This window comes from Salmo trutta, chromosome 10 (genome assembly GCF_901001165.1).
Source record: "Salmo trutta chromosome 10, fSalTru1.1, whole genome shotgun sequence".
Classification (NCBI taxonomy): Eukaryota; Metazoa; Chordata; class Actinopteri; order Salmoniformes; family Salmonidae; genus Salmo; species Salmo trutta.
The window spans coordinates 3,991,980-4,009,400 of record NC_042966.1 but is presented as its reverse complement, the minus strand read 5'-3'; the positions used below and the strand labels follow the sequence as shown (position 1 = coordinate 4,009,400).

The following is a 17,421-nucleotide window of genomic DNA, read 5'->3' as shown; positions in this document are numbered from 1 at the left end:
GGCGCTTCAGCAGGTAATTAGCCCGAGTTACCTTTGCTTAGCGTAGCCTCCTCTGGAGGAGACACTAAGGTCACACTCACAGGGAACTGATGGGACAGCTACAATCTGCAAGTTACACGCAGGTTACCTGGGTGTTAGAGTGTAGCTTCCCTGAGAAGATGAACTTGAAGACGTGGTAGTGGTTTCTTTCACACCCCACAGCCATGGAATTGAATCCCTTACACTTACAGCACACTGACCAGTAAGCTTTTCATGATTTCTGCTTTACAGATGAATAAAGCAAGGAGTTAGAATATCCTTAGATCCAGAGAGTGTGTAGATCATAAATCTAAAGCAGCGATTCTCAACTGGTTTTGCCTAAGGACCCAAATTGAACCAGGTCCTCCCAGTCGCAACCCAATATTCACATCGCGAAAAAGAATCACCAAAATCTGTATTTTTTTTTTTACTGTTATATTGATGTATATGTAGCAATTATATGACAAGATAAAAACTTTCCCACATCTTTCTTTGTCAATAATACAATTTTGCCAAAATCCTTGATGAACACTTAATAAACTAACTGGTTTGAGACCACGAAAATCAACCAAAATAGCTCTGCTTATACTGCGATTGAAGAACATTTTTTTAAAATATTAAATTATTTAAAAATGTTAGTTCATTATAAGTTCTACCCACTTTCTACCTGGTTTAAGTCATTTAAAAAAAACTCAGACAGTCACGACCTTCCAGTTGAGAATTGCTGATCTAAAGGATAAAAAGAGTGTTCAAATAGAGGGATGTGTTGGAATATGCCCAAACTTTACTGAAAAAATTAAGTAAGCTCAGGAATGCCATCTACCCTATGGCAAACCAATACATTCGCAGCGGGACTTATTCATGGGACTTTGGTGCTCTGTTCACCGCTCCTAGTGAGATTTCTCCCAGTCTGAGATTGAAGTAAGCCTTTTCCACTTAAAAGTCTTATATATACAGTACAAGTGAAAAGTTTGGGGACACCTACTATTTCAGGGATTTTTGTTATTTTTTACTATTTTCTACATTATAGAATAATAGTGAAGACATCAAAACTATTAAATAACACATATGGAATCATGTAGTAACCAAAAAAAGTGTTAAACAAATCAAAATATATTTTACATTTGAGATTCTTCAAAGCAGCCATTCTTCACCTTGATGACAGCTTTGCACACTCTTGGCATTCTCTCAACCAGATTCATGAGGTAGTCACCTGGAATGCATTTCAATTAACAGGTGTGCCTTTTTAAAAGTTAATTTGTGGAATTTCTTTCCTTCTTAATGCGTTTGAGCCAATCAGTTGTGTCGTGACAAGGTAGAAATAGCCCTATTTGGTAAAAAGCAAAGTCCATATTATGGCAAGAACACCTCAAAAAAGCAAAGAGAAAGACATGAAGGTCAGTCGATACGTAACATTTCAAGAACTTTGAAAGTTTCTTCAAGTGCAGTTGCAAAAACCATCAAGTGCTATGATGACACTGGCTCTCATGAGGACCACCACAGGAAAGGAAGACCCAGAGTTACCTCTGCTGCAGAGGATAAGTTCATTAGAGCTACCAGCCTCAGACATTGCAACCCAAATAAATGCTTCAGAGTTCAAGTAACATACACATCAACATCAACAGAGGAGACTGTGAATCAGGCCTTCATAGTCTAATTGCTGCAAAGAAACCACTACTAAAGGACATAAATAATAATAAGAGACTTGCTTGGGCCAAGAAACACGAGCAAAGGACATTAGAAGCATGAAGGAGGAGCTGTGATGGTGTGGGGGTGCTTTGCTGGTGACACTGTCTGTGATTTATTTAGAATTCAAGTAACACTTAACCAGCATGGCTACCACAGCATTCTGCAGCGATTCGCCATCCCATCTGGTTTGCGCTTAGTGGGACTATCATTTGTTTTTCAACAGGACAATGACCCAAAACACACTTCCAGGCTGTGTAAGGGCTATTTAACCAAGGAGAGTGATGGAGTGCTGCATCAGATGACCTGGCCTCTACAATCACCTGACCTGGACCCAATTGAGATGGTTTGGGATGAGTTGGACGGCAGAATGAAGAAAAAGCAGCCAACAATTACTCAGCATATGTGGGAAGTCCTTCAAGACTAATTCCTCATGAAGCTGGTTGAGAGAATGCCAAGTAGGTGTGTCCAAACTGGTCCTGTATATATATTTTTTTAACAGCGTTCCTCATTCCCTCCCTTCCCCTCCCTGTCTATCAGAGAAGAGATGATGAGTGAGGCAGTGACTGATGACTCAGAGCTGAGTAAAAGAAAGATAGAGAAAAATGTACTTTTATGTCCCTACTTTACTCATCTGATTCTACAGCCAGCACTAGTGACGGCAGACATCTCTCTACTACAGTATGATCAGAGGAATGAAGCTTTAGACATTGAGTACTTCAGTGATAGTAGACAGGTGTGGCACACTGAACTTTGGTTACATGATAACAGAGAGCTTGGTGACATTGAGACCTTGGTCAGTAGTAAGAGACACTTTGGTGATAAGTTTGAGGAATGAAAAGAAACTGCAGTTTTCGGGATAAGACACCTAAGCTTTTGTGACAATTTGACTAAGTGATAAAGACTAAAGCTTTAAGAGTAAAAGAAGACATTCACAAGAGGTTTTTCAACATGTATGCTTAGACGTGAAAACACTCGTGAAAACCACAAGACTGACTGTGTGGTAACAGAAGAAGACAGAAGTATCCTGCACTTCATAATAATGGCCCATTCATTTCTTCTAAAGAGGGCAATGTGGTAAGTGTCAAAACAAATAGGGCTGTGTGAGAACACCAGGTCATATGAGAGAATTAATAGCATATCAAGGCCTAGATCTGTTTGTTTTCTTTGTCTAGGTGTACACAGCTGGATTTATTTCAGTATAACGTAACCCATGGCCTCTGGTGATATTATACAGGCAAAACTCATCAGCTCTTGCCCCATATGCAGATGAATAAATAATCCAACACTTCATAAAATAGCCTGTTTCCGCATCTGTACATGAAAGTCAGAACATCTTTAATGATAAGAAGTAGAAGCTTAGTATTGAGAAGTCAGAATAAAAACAGAACTTGACCAGTCAGCTCTGGAAGGCCATGGATCTTTACACATAATAATAGCCCCTAAGACCATGTCTATTATCCCCATATCACACCCAGTTCAGCTCAGCAGGCAACCTACTCCAAACATCTATTTAGTAGGCCTATAACCTAGTTCATACATTCAAAAAATGGCTTAAAACTTCTCTAGGCTTGGGGACGCTATTTTCACGTCCAGATGAAAAATGTGCCCAAAGTAAACTGCCTGCTACTCAGGTCCAGAAGCTAGGATATGCATATAATTGGTAGATTTGGATAGAAAACACTAAAGTTTCTAAAACTGTTTGAATAATGTCTGAGTATAACAGAACTGATTTGGCAGGTGAAAACCCAAGCACAATGCATCCAGGGACATTTTTTTTTAGGTCAATCTGTTTTCCATTGGTTTTCTATGGTAAACCCGTTTTAAGAGGAATATGCTTGCAGTTCCTATAGCTTCCACTAGATGTCAACAGTCTTTAGAAATTGGTTGATGTTTTTCTTTAGAGAAATGAAGAAGTACGGCTGTCCAGAACGAGGGTCCAGCCTAGGGCTCTCTAATGTTTTGATGCAAATGACCTGGAACGCGCTTTCTTTGTTTTCCTCCGGTATTGAACACAGTTTATCCCATCTTAAAATGTATTGATTATTTACGTTAAAAAAAATACCGAAAGTTGTATTAGGAAAGTTGTTTGAAATGTTTGGATCAAGATTACAGGTAAGTTATAAGATATTTTGTAGTAATGTTGCGCGAGTTGGAACCGGTGTTTTTTTTTTTTTATCAAACGCACCAAATAAATGAACATTTTGGAGATATAACGACGGAATTAATCGAACAAAGGACCATTTGTGATGTTTATGGGACACATTGGAGTGCCAACAGAAGAAGTTCTTCAAATGCAAGGCATGAATTAAATCGTTATTTCTGACTTTTGTGTCGCCCCTGGCGGGATGAAATATGATTGTCTGTGTTTGTTTGATGGGGTTCTATCCTCAGATAATAGCATGGTTTGCTTTCGCCGTAAAGCCTTTTTGAAATCTGACACGGTGGCTAGATTAACAAGAAGTTCAGCTTTAATTTGGTGTATTGCACTTGTGAATGTATGAAAGTTAAATATTTTTAATAATTGTTTTTGAATTTGGCGCTCTGCCATTTCACCGAATGTTGTCAAATCGATCCCGTTAACGGGATTTGAGCCATAAGAAGTTATTAATAAGAATAATAAACTACAAAGTTAATGCATTCTATATTCATTCAATCATCATTTAAAGATCCAATATCAAATCAAACCTCAATTCAAGCTTTGTTTGAAGTGCATTTAAAATAGCAACACACTTAAAACAATAAAAGGAAAAAACAAGCACGGCAATAAAATAGATCAAATGTTATCAAAGAACATAAAACACAAAAAGTGTCATTGATAAAATAACAAGCTAAAAAGGCTGGTTGACAAATGTGGCCGGTGAGGTTTGCATGCTAAGCTTAATATTTCTTAGTATTCCAGTATTCATCCAGCACACCAATATTCTTCCAGATGTTAAATACGTGTTTTGCTGTCCCCAGTAAAAGATTATGCATTGGGTCCACTACAGCCATGTCTATAGACATGAAATATGGGACACGTTTCAGGAAACTAGGCATATGTCGCGGGTCACTACTTCACAGGAGAGCCGTTTGAACATAAACTATTTTTATCAAAATGTGTTTTTTGGCAGAAATGCCATCTCAAACACGTGAACTTTCATGTGCCTTAATAACAAATTGTATGTCATCTGTAAATATGAATAAAATTGTTAAATTAGGAGCCTAGTTGGTTAAGCCAAAAAAAAAGCGGAATTCAATTGTTGCCAGAAGCAGTTACAGTCACCAACGCTCTGGATGAAATGAAAACAGCCTAACAAGCTCTGCTAGGGTGAGTAAAATGGTCAGAGTTTGGGTGAGGGCTAAAGCTTATGATTATTATGGCATTGCACACAGTCAGTGTGAACCAGAGTGACTTGACACAACGAGCCAAGCAAGCTATACAAACAAAACAACACAGGAGGTCTTATTTAATGAAAGGGGTTGCAGTCTGTCATGAAGCGTTCATCCATGTATACGGGTAAGAGTCTAGCTACAGTTTCAGATATTATGCGTTTCTAATTTTGTCAGAAAGTTGTTTTCATTGCTTACTGTTAGCTAGCTAGCTGACGTTAAATGGCTGGCTTGCTAGCTAGCTAACATTACGTTTATGATCTGTGTGTAGTAATGTTCTCAGAATCCCATTTGCATTGCCAGCTATATCCTAATGTTAGCTAGCTAACTAGATAACATTGAACCTATTTGGTTAACTTTAGCTAGCTATGACAATCGGTTTGTATTGCTAGTACTCTATGGATTAGGATTATGGTTTATTGCTAGCATGTCTAAACAAAAAAGACTCCACTTTGCCAGATGATTACATGATCTATAAAGTTAGCCAGGTCTGTCTGACGGTGATTATGGCCATCTATTGTATAATAATGCCAAAATATTTGTATCTGGAATTTGTCTTTCAGCATCAGTAGAACACGCCCGACTTTCCTCCACCAGTCATACAAGGAGAATGGTCTAATGCTGCCCATCAAAAAGAGAGCTGGCCCAACACAGGTTACATCTGAAGCATGAGGACTTGCAGCGAGTGGTGAACTTCATCAACAACTATGCAGAGGATAATGCAATAGTAATACCAGGACGTCACCCAGGACACAAACACTTTGATGGAAACATGCTGCCATCCCATGTGACAAAAGCAGCGGTGTGGCATCTTTTTAAGGAATCGATGACAACACTTGGTATGTAAAGCATAAACACATTTTGATTATTTAATTTACCTCCAACATTACTGGCACTACTTTTATTGATCTCACAGAAAGAAAAAAAATATGTATTTCCTGTTTTACAGCTTCGATGCTCTGGAGCCTGGTATTGTCGCCAAGGAGCGTTCCGACTCAGTCGGGACCAGGTTTCAGCTGCTGCACAATGCTGACATCCTTCCTCTCTTAGATCGTCTGCCTGTACAAGCACCACCTGGACGGGACACAGCTAGACAAACGTATCTTTTTGAGAAGATCCGGGAGTTTTGCGACGAAGAGGCTATGGATATCACATGCCCTGCACCAAAGTCAAGGGCAGGACAGGAACAGGCTCTCCAAATATAGATTATCTTGTTCATGCGTGGTTCGGACGGACCAGTTCATCACTGTGGGCAAGTTCCCAGTCATCAGCACGATCTGCAGTGCCTTGAGTCAAAATGTCTCTCCCCTAACAAATCAAATCAAATTTTATTGGTCACATACACATGGTTAGCATATGTTATTGCGAGTGTAGTGAAATTCTTATGCTTCTAGATCCGACAGTGCAGCAGTATCTAACAGGTAATATCTAACAATTCCACAACAAAACCTAATATCTAACAAATTCCACAACAAAACCTAATACACACAATCTAGTAAAGGAATAAGAATATATCAGTATAAAATATATGGATGAGCAGTGACAGAGCGGCTAAGATGCAATAGATAGTGAAGAATAGATAGTGAAGGATACAGTATACATTATATACATATGAGATGAGTAATGCGAGATATGTAAACATTCTTAAAGTGACATTATTAAAGTGACTAGTGTTCCATTTATTAAAGTGGCCAAATGATATCAAGTCTGTAGGCAGGCAGCCACCTCTCTGTGCTAGTAATGGCTGTTTAACAATCTGATGGCCTTGAGATCAAAGCTGTTTTTCAATTTCTCTGTCCCAGCTTTGATGCACCTGTACTGACCTTGCCTTCTAGATGGAAGCGGGGTAACCAGGCAGTGGCTCGGGTGGTTATTGTCCTTGATTATCTTTTTTGCCTTCCTGTGACATCGGGTGCTGTAGGTAGTTTGCCCCTGGTGATGCGTTGTGCAGACCACACTACTCTCTGGAGAGCCCTGCAGTTGTGGGCGATGCAGTTGCCGTACCAGGTGGTGATACAGCCCGACAGGATGCTCTTGATTGTGCATCTGTAAAAGTATTTTCGGTGACAAGCCACATTTTTTTCAGCCTCCTGAGGTTGAAGAGGCGCTGTTGCGCCTTCTTCACCACACTGTCTGTGTGCGTGGACCATTTCAGTTTGCCGGTGATATGTACATCGAGGAGCTTAAAACTTTCCACCTTCTCCACTAATGCTCCGTCGAAGTGGATAGGGGGGTGCTCTATCCAAAGGGTTCACATACAGTACACTGTACATGGAATGTCTCTGGCTGGACACATCGGCAGCCTGGACCTCTAGTCTCCACAAGTGTTGTTAACACTCCATGGTTTCCCTTATCCAACAGTCGGTGTAGAAACCAGCTTTTGAGTGTTCAGAGATAAAACACCTATGTTCTTCTGACTGGCATGGAAGTGGCTAGTCTTCAGAGGTGTAAGGATAATTAGGAGTCTGAAACTAGGGTATTTGGTGTAGTGCAAACACTAGATAGAACAGCAACCTTGCAGAGTAGCAAGGCCTGAGCATGTCCTTGCCGGATGAGAGCTTTACGAGCTGGACGGGAATCTGTGGTTTTTCGAACAACATTGTGAAAAAAAAGCACCTGACCTCTGGCTGTACCCTCTGAATATTTCATGACCGGCGCTCATATTTGATGGGTGAATCTGTCAGTGGGGAAGACAGCTGCAGACGTTTGAATCTTTAAACAGAGGAAACTGTCCGACTGGGTTTCAGCAGATAAAGTGTTGCAGAGACAGAGAACCATGCAGGGACGGATGGGGCAATAAGCCCTGGCTTTCGGGAGAAAGAAGAGGTGGCAGGGGCGCAGGCATCGCGTGACGCTGCACTGCTAATCTGATGTTTCTAACGGGTACTCGAGCCTCACAGGCAGTGGCAGTGCTGACACAGCATGTCCTTCAACCAGGAAGGTGCTGCGGAATGGGGAGTAGCAAAATAGAGCTTTATTCACAGCTATTACCCCCCTAAATTAAACATTTATCCAAATGATCAGTGAAAATAATTTCCCCATAAAAAGTCTCCACTCTGCATTACCTTCTATCCAGCAATACTGGAGATTGAGTTGAACTGAGTAGCTGGAGAAGGATATTCTGAGAGTGGTGGCAGTTTGTATCTCTAACACAAACAGGGATAAGCAAACAGTAATTTATCTACGGAACATACAGTACCAGTCAAAACTGTGGACACCTACTTATTCGAGGGGTTTTCTATATTTTTATTTTCTACATTGTAGAGTAATAGGGAAGACAAACTATGAAATAACACATACAGAATCAAGTAATAACCAAAAAAGTGTTAAACAAATAAAAATATGTTTTATATTTGAGATTCTTCAAAGTAGCCATCCTTTGCCTGTCACATGCGCCGAATAAAAAAAGCTGTAGACCTTACAGTGAAATGCTTCCTTATAGGCTCTAACCAACAGTGTAATTTATAAGTAAAAAAATAAATAAAAAAATAGGTATTCGGTGAACAATAAGTAGGTAAAGAAATAAAAACAACATTAAAAAGACAGTGAAAAATAACAGTAGCGAGGCTATATACAGGCACCGGTTAGTCGGGCTGATTGAGGTAGTATGTACATGTAGGTATGGTTAAAGTGACTATGCATATATGATAAACAGAGTAGCAGTAGCATAAAAGAGGGGTTGGCAGGTGGTGGGTGGCGGGACACAATGCAGATAGCCCAGTTAGCCAATTTGCGGGAGCACTGGTTGGTCGGGCCAATTGAGGTAGTATGTACATTAATGTATAGTTACAGTGACTATGCATATATGATAAACAGAGAGTAGCAGCAGCGTAAAACAGGGGTTGGGGGGGCACACAATGCAGATAGTCCGGGTAGCCATTTGATTACCTGTTCAGGAGTCTTATGACTTGGGGGTAAAAACTGTTGAGAAGCCTTTCTGTCCTAGACTTGGATCTCCGGTACCGCTTGCCATGTGGTAGTAGAGAGAACAGTCTATGACTTGGATGGCTGGGGTCTTTGACAATTATTAGGGCCTTCCTCTGACACCGCCTGGTGTAGAGGTCCTGGATGGCAGGCAGCTTTGTCCCAGTGATGTACTGGGCCATACACACTACCCTCTGTAGTGCCTTGCGGTCAGAGGCTGAGCAGTTGCCGTACTAGGCAGTGATGCAACCAGTCAGGATGCTCTCGATGTTGCAGCTGTAGAACCTTTTGAGGATCTGAGGACCCATGCCAAATATTTTTAGATCAAATAAGCAAAGAGAAACAACAATCCATCATTACTTTAAGACATGAAGGTCAGTCAATCCGGAACATTTCAAGAACTTTGAAAGTTTCTTAAAGTGCAGACGTAAAAACCAAGTGCTATGATGAAACTGGCTCTCATGAGGACTGCCACAGGAAAGGAAGACCCCTAGTTACCTCTGCTGCAGAGGATAAGTTCATTAGAGCTACCAGCCTCAGAAATTACAGCCCAAATAAATGCTTCACAGAGTTCAAGTAACAGACCCATCTTAACATCAACTGTTCAGAGGAGACTGTGAATCAGGTCTTCATGGTTGAATTGCTGCAAAGAAACCACTACTAAAGGACACCAATAATAAGAAGATACTTGCTTGGGCCAAGAAACACAATCAATGGACATTAGACCGGTGGAGATCTGTCCTTTGGTCTGTTGAGTCCAAATTTTAGATTTTTGTTCCAACCGCCGTGTCTTTGTGAGACGCAGAGTAGGTGAACAGATGATCTCTGCATGTGGAGGCGGTGTGGTGCTTTGCTGGTGACATGGTCTGTGATTTATTTAGAATTCAAGACACACTTAGTGGGACTATCATTTGTTTTTCAACAGGACAATGACCCAACACACCTCCAGGCTGTGTAAGGGCTATTTGACCAAAAGGGAGAGTGATTGTGCTGCATCAGATGACCTGTCCTCCACAATCACCCGACCTAAACCAATTGAGATGGTTTGGGACGAGTTGGACCGCAGATTGACGGAAAAGCAGCCAATATGTGCTCAGCATATGTGGGAAGTCCTTCAAGACTGTTGGAAAAGCATTCCAGGTTAAGCTGGTGGAGAGAATGCCAAGAGTGTGCAAAGATGTCATCAAGGCAAGGGTGGCTACTTTGAAGAATGTAAAATATAAAATACATTTCGATTTGTTTAACACTTTTTTGGTTACTACATGATTCCATGTGCTATTTCATAGTTTTGACGTCTTCACTGTTATTCTACAATGCAGAAAATAGTAAAAATAAAGAAAAACCCTTGAATGAGTAGGTGTGTCCAAACTTTTGACTGGTACTGTATGTTATGATCTCGATGGAAAGAGGGAGGAAACTCTAGAATCATAATACAGATGGCGTTAATGAAAATATACCAATATTTCAGGTGTGTCAATCCACTTACAACAATGCATCACAAAACTGTGCATGTGTGCTAAATCCATTGTGATCACTTCAAGACCAGTGTCCCGATGTGGCCTGCCCATCAGACAGGCAATAGACCTAATTGGGAAGATACACTGAAATAAGTCAGACATAAACACAGACACAACGCATGCTAGCCAAATCCATGTGGATCAGTTTTAATCCAATTAGAGGGAGAACAGCCAATGGAATGGAGCCATGGTAAACGCTCATATCCATCATGCTTGGACAAACACAGACGCTTGCAATAGGAAACAACCACGGTCCAGCAGACAGGAACTCCAGGAGGGGCCGGGGGAATTGGCCATAAAGTCAGTACAGCATATAACCACCGAGTTGCACTTATGGGAAAAGAATGGAAAAAAGGCTGGCCCTGAGATTATGTGAAACTACCTTGAAAGATCAGCCTGGTATCAGGCTTTATTATTAGATAACACACTTCAGCATTTCCTGGAAGCATCACAAAAAGAGGAAAAACATTCTTCACAACTGATATAGGCTACGGGCAATGGTAAATGTTTACGTTTCGTTAGAGACCTGTTTCCATGATAGCCTGTGTCTAAAACACACACCTGTTTGTGTTAGAGATACAAACAGAAATATCTACGGAACATACAGTACCAGTCAAAATTTAGACAACCCCTTGAATAAGTAGGTGTTTCTTTATTTGTATTATTTTCTACATTGTAGAATAATAGTGAAGACATCAAAACTATGAAATAACACATATGGAATCAAGTAGTAACCAAAAAAAGTGTTAAATTAAAATAGATTTTATATTTGAGATTGTTCAAAGTAGCCATCCTTTGCCTTGATGACAGCTTTGCACACTCTTGGCATTCTCTCAACCAGCTTCATGAGGTAGTCACCTGGATTGCATTTCAATTAACAGGTGTGCCTTGTTGAAATGTTATTAGTGGAATATATTTCTTTCTTAATGTGTTTGAGACAATCAGTTGTGTTGTGACAAGGTAGGGGTGGTATACAGAAGATAGCCCTATTTGGTAAAAGTCCATATTATGGCAAGAACAGATCAAATAAGCAAAGAGAAACAACAGTCCATCATTACTTTAAGACATGAAGGACAGGCCTAGCTAGTTTACATGTTTGGTTGCTTTCTTGAGCAAGCCTAAAACTGTGAAGTGAAGAAATACTGATTCACTACACAGACCCTTCCCAAGGCCAATGAGTCACTGCTGGGAGAAGCTGAATAAAAAAGATACACAAGGACAGGACATACTGCCAGTTTTCAGGGGCTGGGAAAAACAGCCGGAGAAAGAGTTCAGTGTGGTGCAACAAGACACTAGGCCTATATTAAGGGAGTAAACCCTCACCATGAATCACCAAACTTAAACTGAGCTCACAGCAGTCTGTTGTTTCTATATTTCATGCTCTGTCACGGCTCAGCTAGGCTTGCCTAACCTCGTTAGACTCACGCAGAAGTGTGTATGTGTGTGGGGTGAGAGTGTGTGTGAGCGTGAAAGAGAGGGCGGGGGTACGCTCAAAGCATCATTGCACATCACTCCTAAAAGACGTGTCATTAGAGGATCTGTGTGTGAGTGCGTTGTGTGTGTGTGTGTGTGTGTGTGTGTGTGTGTGTGTAAGCAGACCCTCGCCGCTACCAAAAGCAGTGGTTGTACGTGTGGTGAGATGTGCATTCATGTATTATGAGCTCAGCTGACTGAGGCTGGAGTCTGATTGGTGATGGAGACAGAGGCTTGTTGCTATGGGGATGCACATGAACACAGCGGAAGAGGGTCTCCCAAAACAATAAAGGAGTTCAGTGTATGATGATGCAAACCGATACTGGCAGAGGAAACTAGACTTTCTATCATTACTCGTATAAAATAGGCCTACTAATAATAAAGACAGGCACTTCCTTCAGCCCAAGCAGGCACAACCTAACTTATGCACAGTTAAATCGGAACCCTACAAGACCTCTCCAAGAGATTCTAAAGTTTGACTGTTAACTGAGGGGCAATTGCAAAGTACAGACAATAGTAGCAAGAGATGAGAGATAGAGGAGGCCCACGCTGAATAAACAATGCCATCCATTGTAAGGATATTTGATAGGCTTTCTGAAACTCAATACCTAACAACTGGACTTGATGCCTGTAGTGACTCAGCAATAACCTCAATACATCGGAGGAGGAAGCCGTTAGCAGCTCCACTGTTATTCCTTCCCGGAGAACTGACATACAAACCTATTTCACACCTAGAAATGCTTCGCCCGGTTTCACATTCACTTCCTTCTCAGAAAATGACCAGGCCTCTTCCCCCCCCCTAAGCTAACGGAATGTGGAATGAGATTGGAGAATCCTCCAAGGTTTTATAGACTACAACACTATTAATTACACTAGGCGGTCAGTCAGTTTGCAGGTAGGACTCTGCCATCTGCACAGCGGCGGCCATCTGTTAGAGGACAGCACATTGACAGACATCAAACAGAGCCCAGTGTATCACGTGTTCTCAAGCGAAGACGATGCATGGAATCAAAAGTCTTCTGGTCTGGTCGCCCTCCAAAGTATTTGCCACGATACAAGCTCCCCAATCAACCCAGCGAGAGAGTTTGTGCCTGGGTCGCTCATGCCTAGGTCACTCCATGGGTGGAATCAACTTGGTACACCAATCCAATTCGGCACATAGAGCTGTAGGAGGTACTAAGAGGTGGGATTGTCAGATGACAAATCCAGCACAAGTGGATTTTGGATATGATATTGGATATCAAAATATCAAAGTGGAACTTTGTTTAGATCAAATTTGGAATTATACTTTTGATTTAATAATATTTTGTAAGATTTAATGATACTATAATATTGTCAGTGCATATAAAGCGATTTCATTGAAAAGGCTTGAATATGACATAATAGTCTACAGTAGATCTTGTCTAAGGCAGCGGCTGGTGTCCGATTTAAAGTGGATCTGAGAGCTCTGAGAATTGCCACACTAAAAATGTCAAAACACCCTTAGGATACCACTCAAATAAAACACACAACACCTATCACAATATCGCGATCTGCACAACAAAGCCATCTGTCCTTTATGCTCGCTCTAACTGCTCCCAGTGACAACAATCCCTGTGTAATACAACCCCTAGTGTTGCAGAGCATGGCCCATTTCTCTGCTTGCTGGCCATCAACAGGCCTGACCAGTCTGGCCCTGTCGCCCAGGTGCAGTGGACTAAGGTGTTCGCTCTTACCTGCGCTCTCTGTATGGAAGTGGTGGCTGCTGCTGGCGCGTAATGAAGGTGGTGCCCCACACTGGGCTGCTGTGGCTGTTCCTAAGCCAGCCCATAGGAGGCGACGAAGGGTACGGGGTGCTCCGGAACCCGTGGTCCGACTCGGTCTCTGCGGTGAGAGAGGAGGCAGAACTCCCCATCGCCACGGCGACAACTTTTTCAGTCTACTGGGGTACTCACCCTTTGAACCCGCAAAGTGTGTGGGACAGGGAGTAGAGGAGTGACAGTGCCTTATGTCTCAGTCTCAGGATTACAGTTTGAGGGTGGGGATAGGAGAAAAAGGTAGTCTAGGCACGATGAAAACCCTGTTCATGTGTTCTTAGTCCTGCCAAACTTCCAACTGGCACGATTCGAAACAACCACTATTTTTAAAAAAGGGACAGATTTCATCCTGTTATGTGACTCCAAATGTGCTTGAAGATGGCTATATCCAAAAATATCGAATGGAAAAGGCAATAACGAGGATATCAGGAGTAATCAAAAAACAAGTGGAAGTCTCAAAGTCCAGATCAGGGTGGATTTCCCACAGCGAGCAGGAAGAAGTGTTCAATCAAAACTGTAATTGGTTGCCCCGAGCATTGATTCCAATGTGGGACTGAGTCTGTGGGAAAATAACTCACATACTCCTCTCTTCTCTGAAGTGTGTACTAATTCTCTCTGTCATAGCCTTCTTAACTATGAGGGCCATGTTGTCTGCACAACCTGCAGTGTTCCTCCGTGGCATGTGCAGTCTCATACCTGGTCCAGCATGCTTGAACCCTTTGTCACACATGGACACAGGAAGTGGCACACACAGAGATGACGTAGTCCTCCGTCAATCAACATCTCTGAGATAATATGGCACAGTTGAGGCACTCGACTGTTTTTGTTGTGCTGGACAAAACAGGAATAAAAAAACAGAACCAAATAGGAACTGAAAAGTGACTGGCAGATGTCTGGGGCGTTTCTTTTTTAGCACTTGAGCCAGAATGAGTTTGTCAAATTCAGACCAAACCATGACATGGATAACCTAGATTTCTTTTGCTATTTTCAAATACTTTCATACTTTTAATATGGCTTTAAATAAGCTGTTAACTCAATACACCAAAATAAAAAAATAATTTCGTTTTGTATTGTTTTTTACTGTAATGTTTATCTGAGAAGCAGTCTCAGAATGTGAGTGATTCTGTGTGCAGGCACTGCTGCCACACTGACTGAAGCTCTGAATCGAATATCCAAGGCTCATCCTTCAAATTTTGACACTTGCCTACAGCTACAACAGCAGAATACTCGAACCACCATTTCTTGGTGGCTGAAACGTCGCACTATTCACAACTGGCAACTCTGATTGAAACAATGTCCTGAACAGCTAGCTACTTTAACATTAAAACAAACATGAACTTCGAAATTGAACGCAACCCAAAGACAACGTGTCTGCACATAGAGTGCAGTGTAGAACACGAACGGACCACAATGAAAATTGGAATAGGCTACTGCTCCCAGTCCCAACTGACAGAGAAGTTCTAATAAATATTCGACAAGTGCAACCTTCTTATGGTCTGCAGTCCTTGGCCGGTGCGGCCCGGTTACAACACGGGAGATGTCGGGTAGCCTATTCGGAGCTTTACTTCAGTCTGATGATCCCGTTGATGATACGGCCGGTCTGGTGGTTCATCTGTGTGTACAGTAGGCTTTGTGTGTGCTAACCTGTCATAGCGAGTTGGTATGCCAGGGGAACTACGATGGTGCATTCCGGGTGAGGAGTCCAACGAAGGCGTGAGGTCTATTTATATTCACATGCATGTTTAATTCCAAATAAGACAACAACCGTTGGCTGCCTGGTGCCTCTAACACGCGAAAATATTACAATAGGCTACTTCACTTCTATTATTCAATCTCCCTTATATGAATTATCGCCATAAAAAAGCTCAAGTCTCTACAATGGCTCATAGTTATAGGCTACCCGTCCCTATCAGATGAGCCGCGCCAATATTGATAATGACACATATTTTGTTTATGCCAATACAGCCTTGCTTATTAAAATGTAGCGAACTACAATGTGGTAAAGCTTTGCCTACAAATGCGTGCAGAAACATTTAACAATGTATCGAATTACCGTCGGTGCCAGAGCTGCAAAACGGGCGAATTCAGAATAAACCATGTAGGCTAAAATTGTAGAAAGCTGCCAGTTTCCAGTGACTAACTCTGGAGCTGACTAAATGGTATTGAGGGAAGGGACTGAGCCGACATAACAGGCTATTAAAAACGTGACATTTGAACTAAACAGTCTCATCCAGAATGGATATTAAACGCAAATTCCACTCTATTCCTCCCGGTCCATTCTCGTGTGCTCATCTCATAATTCCGGTGTTTTATGACGCTGATCCTCGTTGACTTCTATGAGACATCCTCGTTTCGGCCCCGTTGTCGCTTCAGAAATAAATGACTACCGATACTGCAATGCTCTATCCTGGGCCCACAGAATGTCTTTGCACCGGGGGCTGTTTTCCATTATATTTATATATTTTTCCCCATGGGGTTTAATTCTCCCTCTCTGATAAATGCAGTGGAGGCAGATGCAATCTCTGCCTAAAAGAGGATTACAGCGAGTCAGCAGCGCGCATGCGCATTGGTATGTTGGGCAGAGAACGCGAAGGGCTGCATTCAAGAGATCAAAACGGATAAATACTATACAAATACTGTAGCCTATTTGTATTGTTATAAGTCAATTGCAGTAGGCTAGGCTACTCATGACTGGCGGTCTGCCTAACGCATCACCGGAGGCACACTGCCTACCCTCAAGGACATCGAATCCCCGAGCTGACAAGGTAAAAATCTGTAGTTCTGCCACTGAACAAGGCAGTTAACCCACTGTTCCTAGGCCGTCATTGCAAATAAGAATTTGTTCATAACTGATTGGCCTAGTTAAATAAAGGAAAAATAAAAAAAATACAGCACCCGATGTCACAGGAAGGCCAAAATGATCATCAAGGACATCAACCGCCATGGCATGTTCACTCCGCTATCATCCAGAAGAAGAGGTCAGTACAGGTGCATCGAAGCTGGGACAGGAAGACTGAAAAACAGCTTCTATCACAAGGCCATCAGACTGTTAAATAGGCATCACTAACTGGCTTCTGCCCTGAACTTAGTCACTGTCCGGCTTCCACCCGGTTACTCAACCCTGCAACTTAGAGGCTGCTGCCCTATGTACATGGAATCACTGGTCACTTTAATAATGTTTACACACAGTTTTACTCATTTCATATCTATATACTATGTGCTATTCAACTATTGCTGTATATTCTATGTATTCTACAGATATACTAAATATTCTATCCACATACTGTCCATAATGTCTATGCATCACATACCAGTCCAAAGTTTGGACACACCTACTCATTCAAGTGTTTTTTCTACATTTTTACTATTTTCTACATTGTAGAATAATAGTGAAGAGAAACTATGAATTAACACATATGGAATCATGTATTAAGAAAAAAACAACTGATTGGCTCAAGAAGGAAAGAAATTCCACAAATGAACTTTTAACAAGGCACACCTGTTAATTGAAATGCATTCCAGGTGACTACCTCATGAAGCTGGTTGGGAGAATGCAAAGAGTGTGCAAAGCTGTCAAGGCAAAGGGTGTCTACTTTGAAGAATCTAAAATATTTTGATTTGTTCAACACTTTTTT

General features: G+C 41.6%; 1 protein-coding gene across 1 annotated transcript in view; it reads right to left on the bottom strand.

Moving 5' to 3' along the window:
• LOC115200971 (calpain-15-like) overlaps positions 1-16,491 on the bottom strand; it is a 78,841-nt gene extending 62,350 nt beyond the window's left edge. Inside the window, exon 1 of the mRNA XM_029764136.1 lies at positions 13,706-16,491. Coding sequence (XP_029619996.1) covers positions 13,706-13,884 — 179 coding nt within the window. The 5' untranslated portion in view covers positions 13,885-16,491. The remainder of the gene's footprint in view (positions 1-13,705) is intronic.
• Between the last annotated feature and the right edge of the window lie 930 nt (positions 16,492-17,421).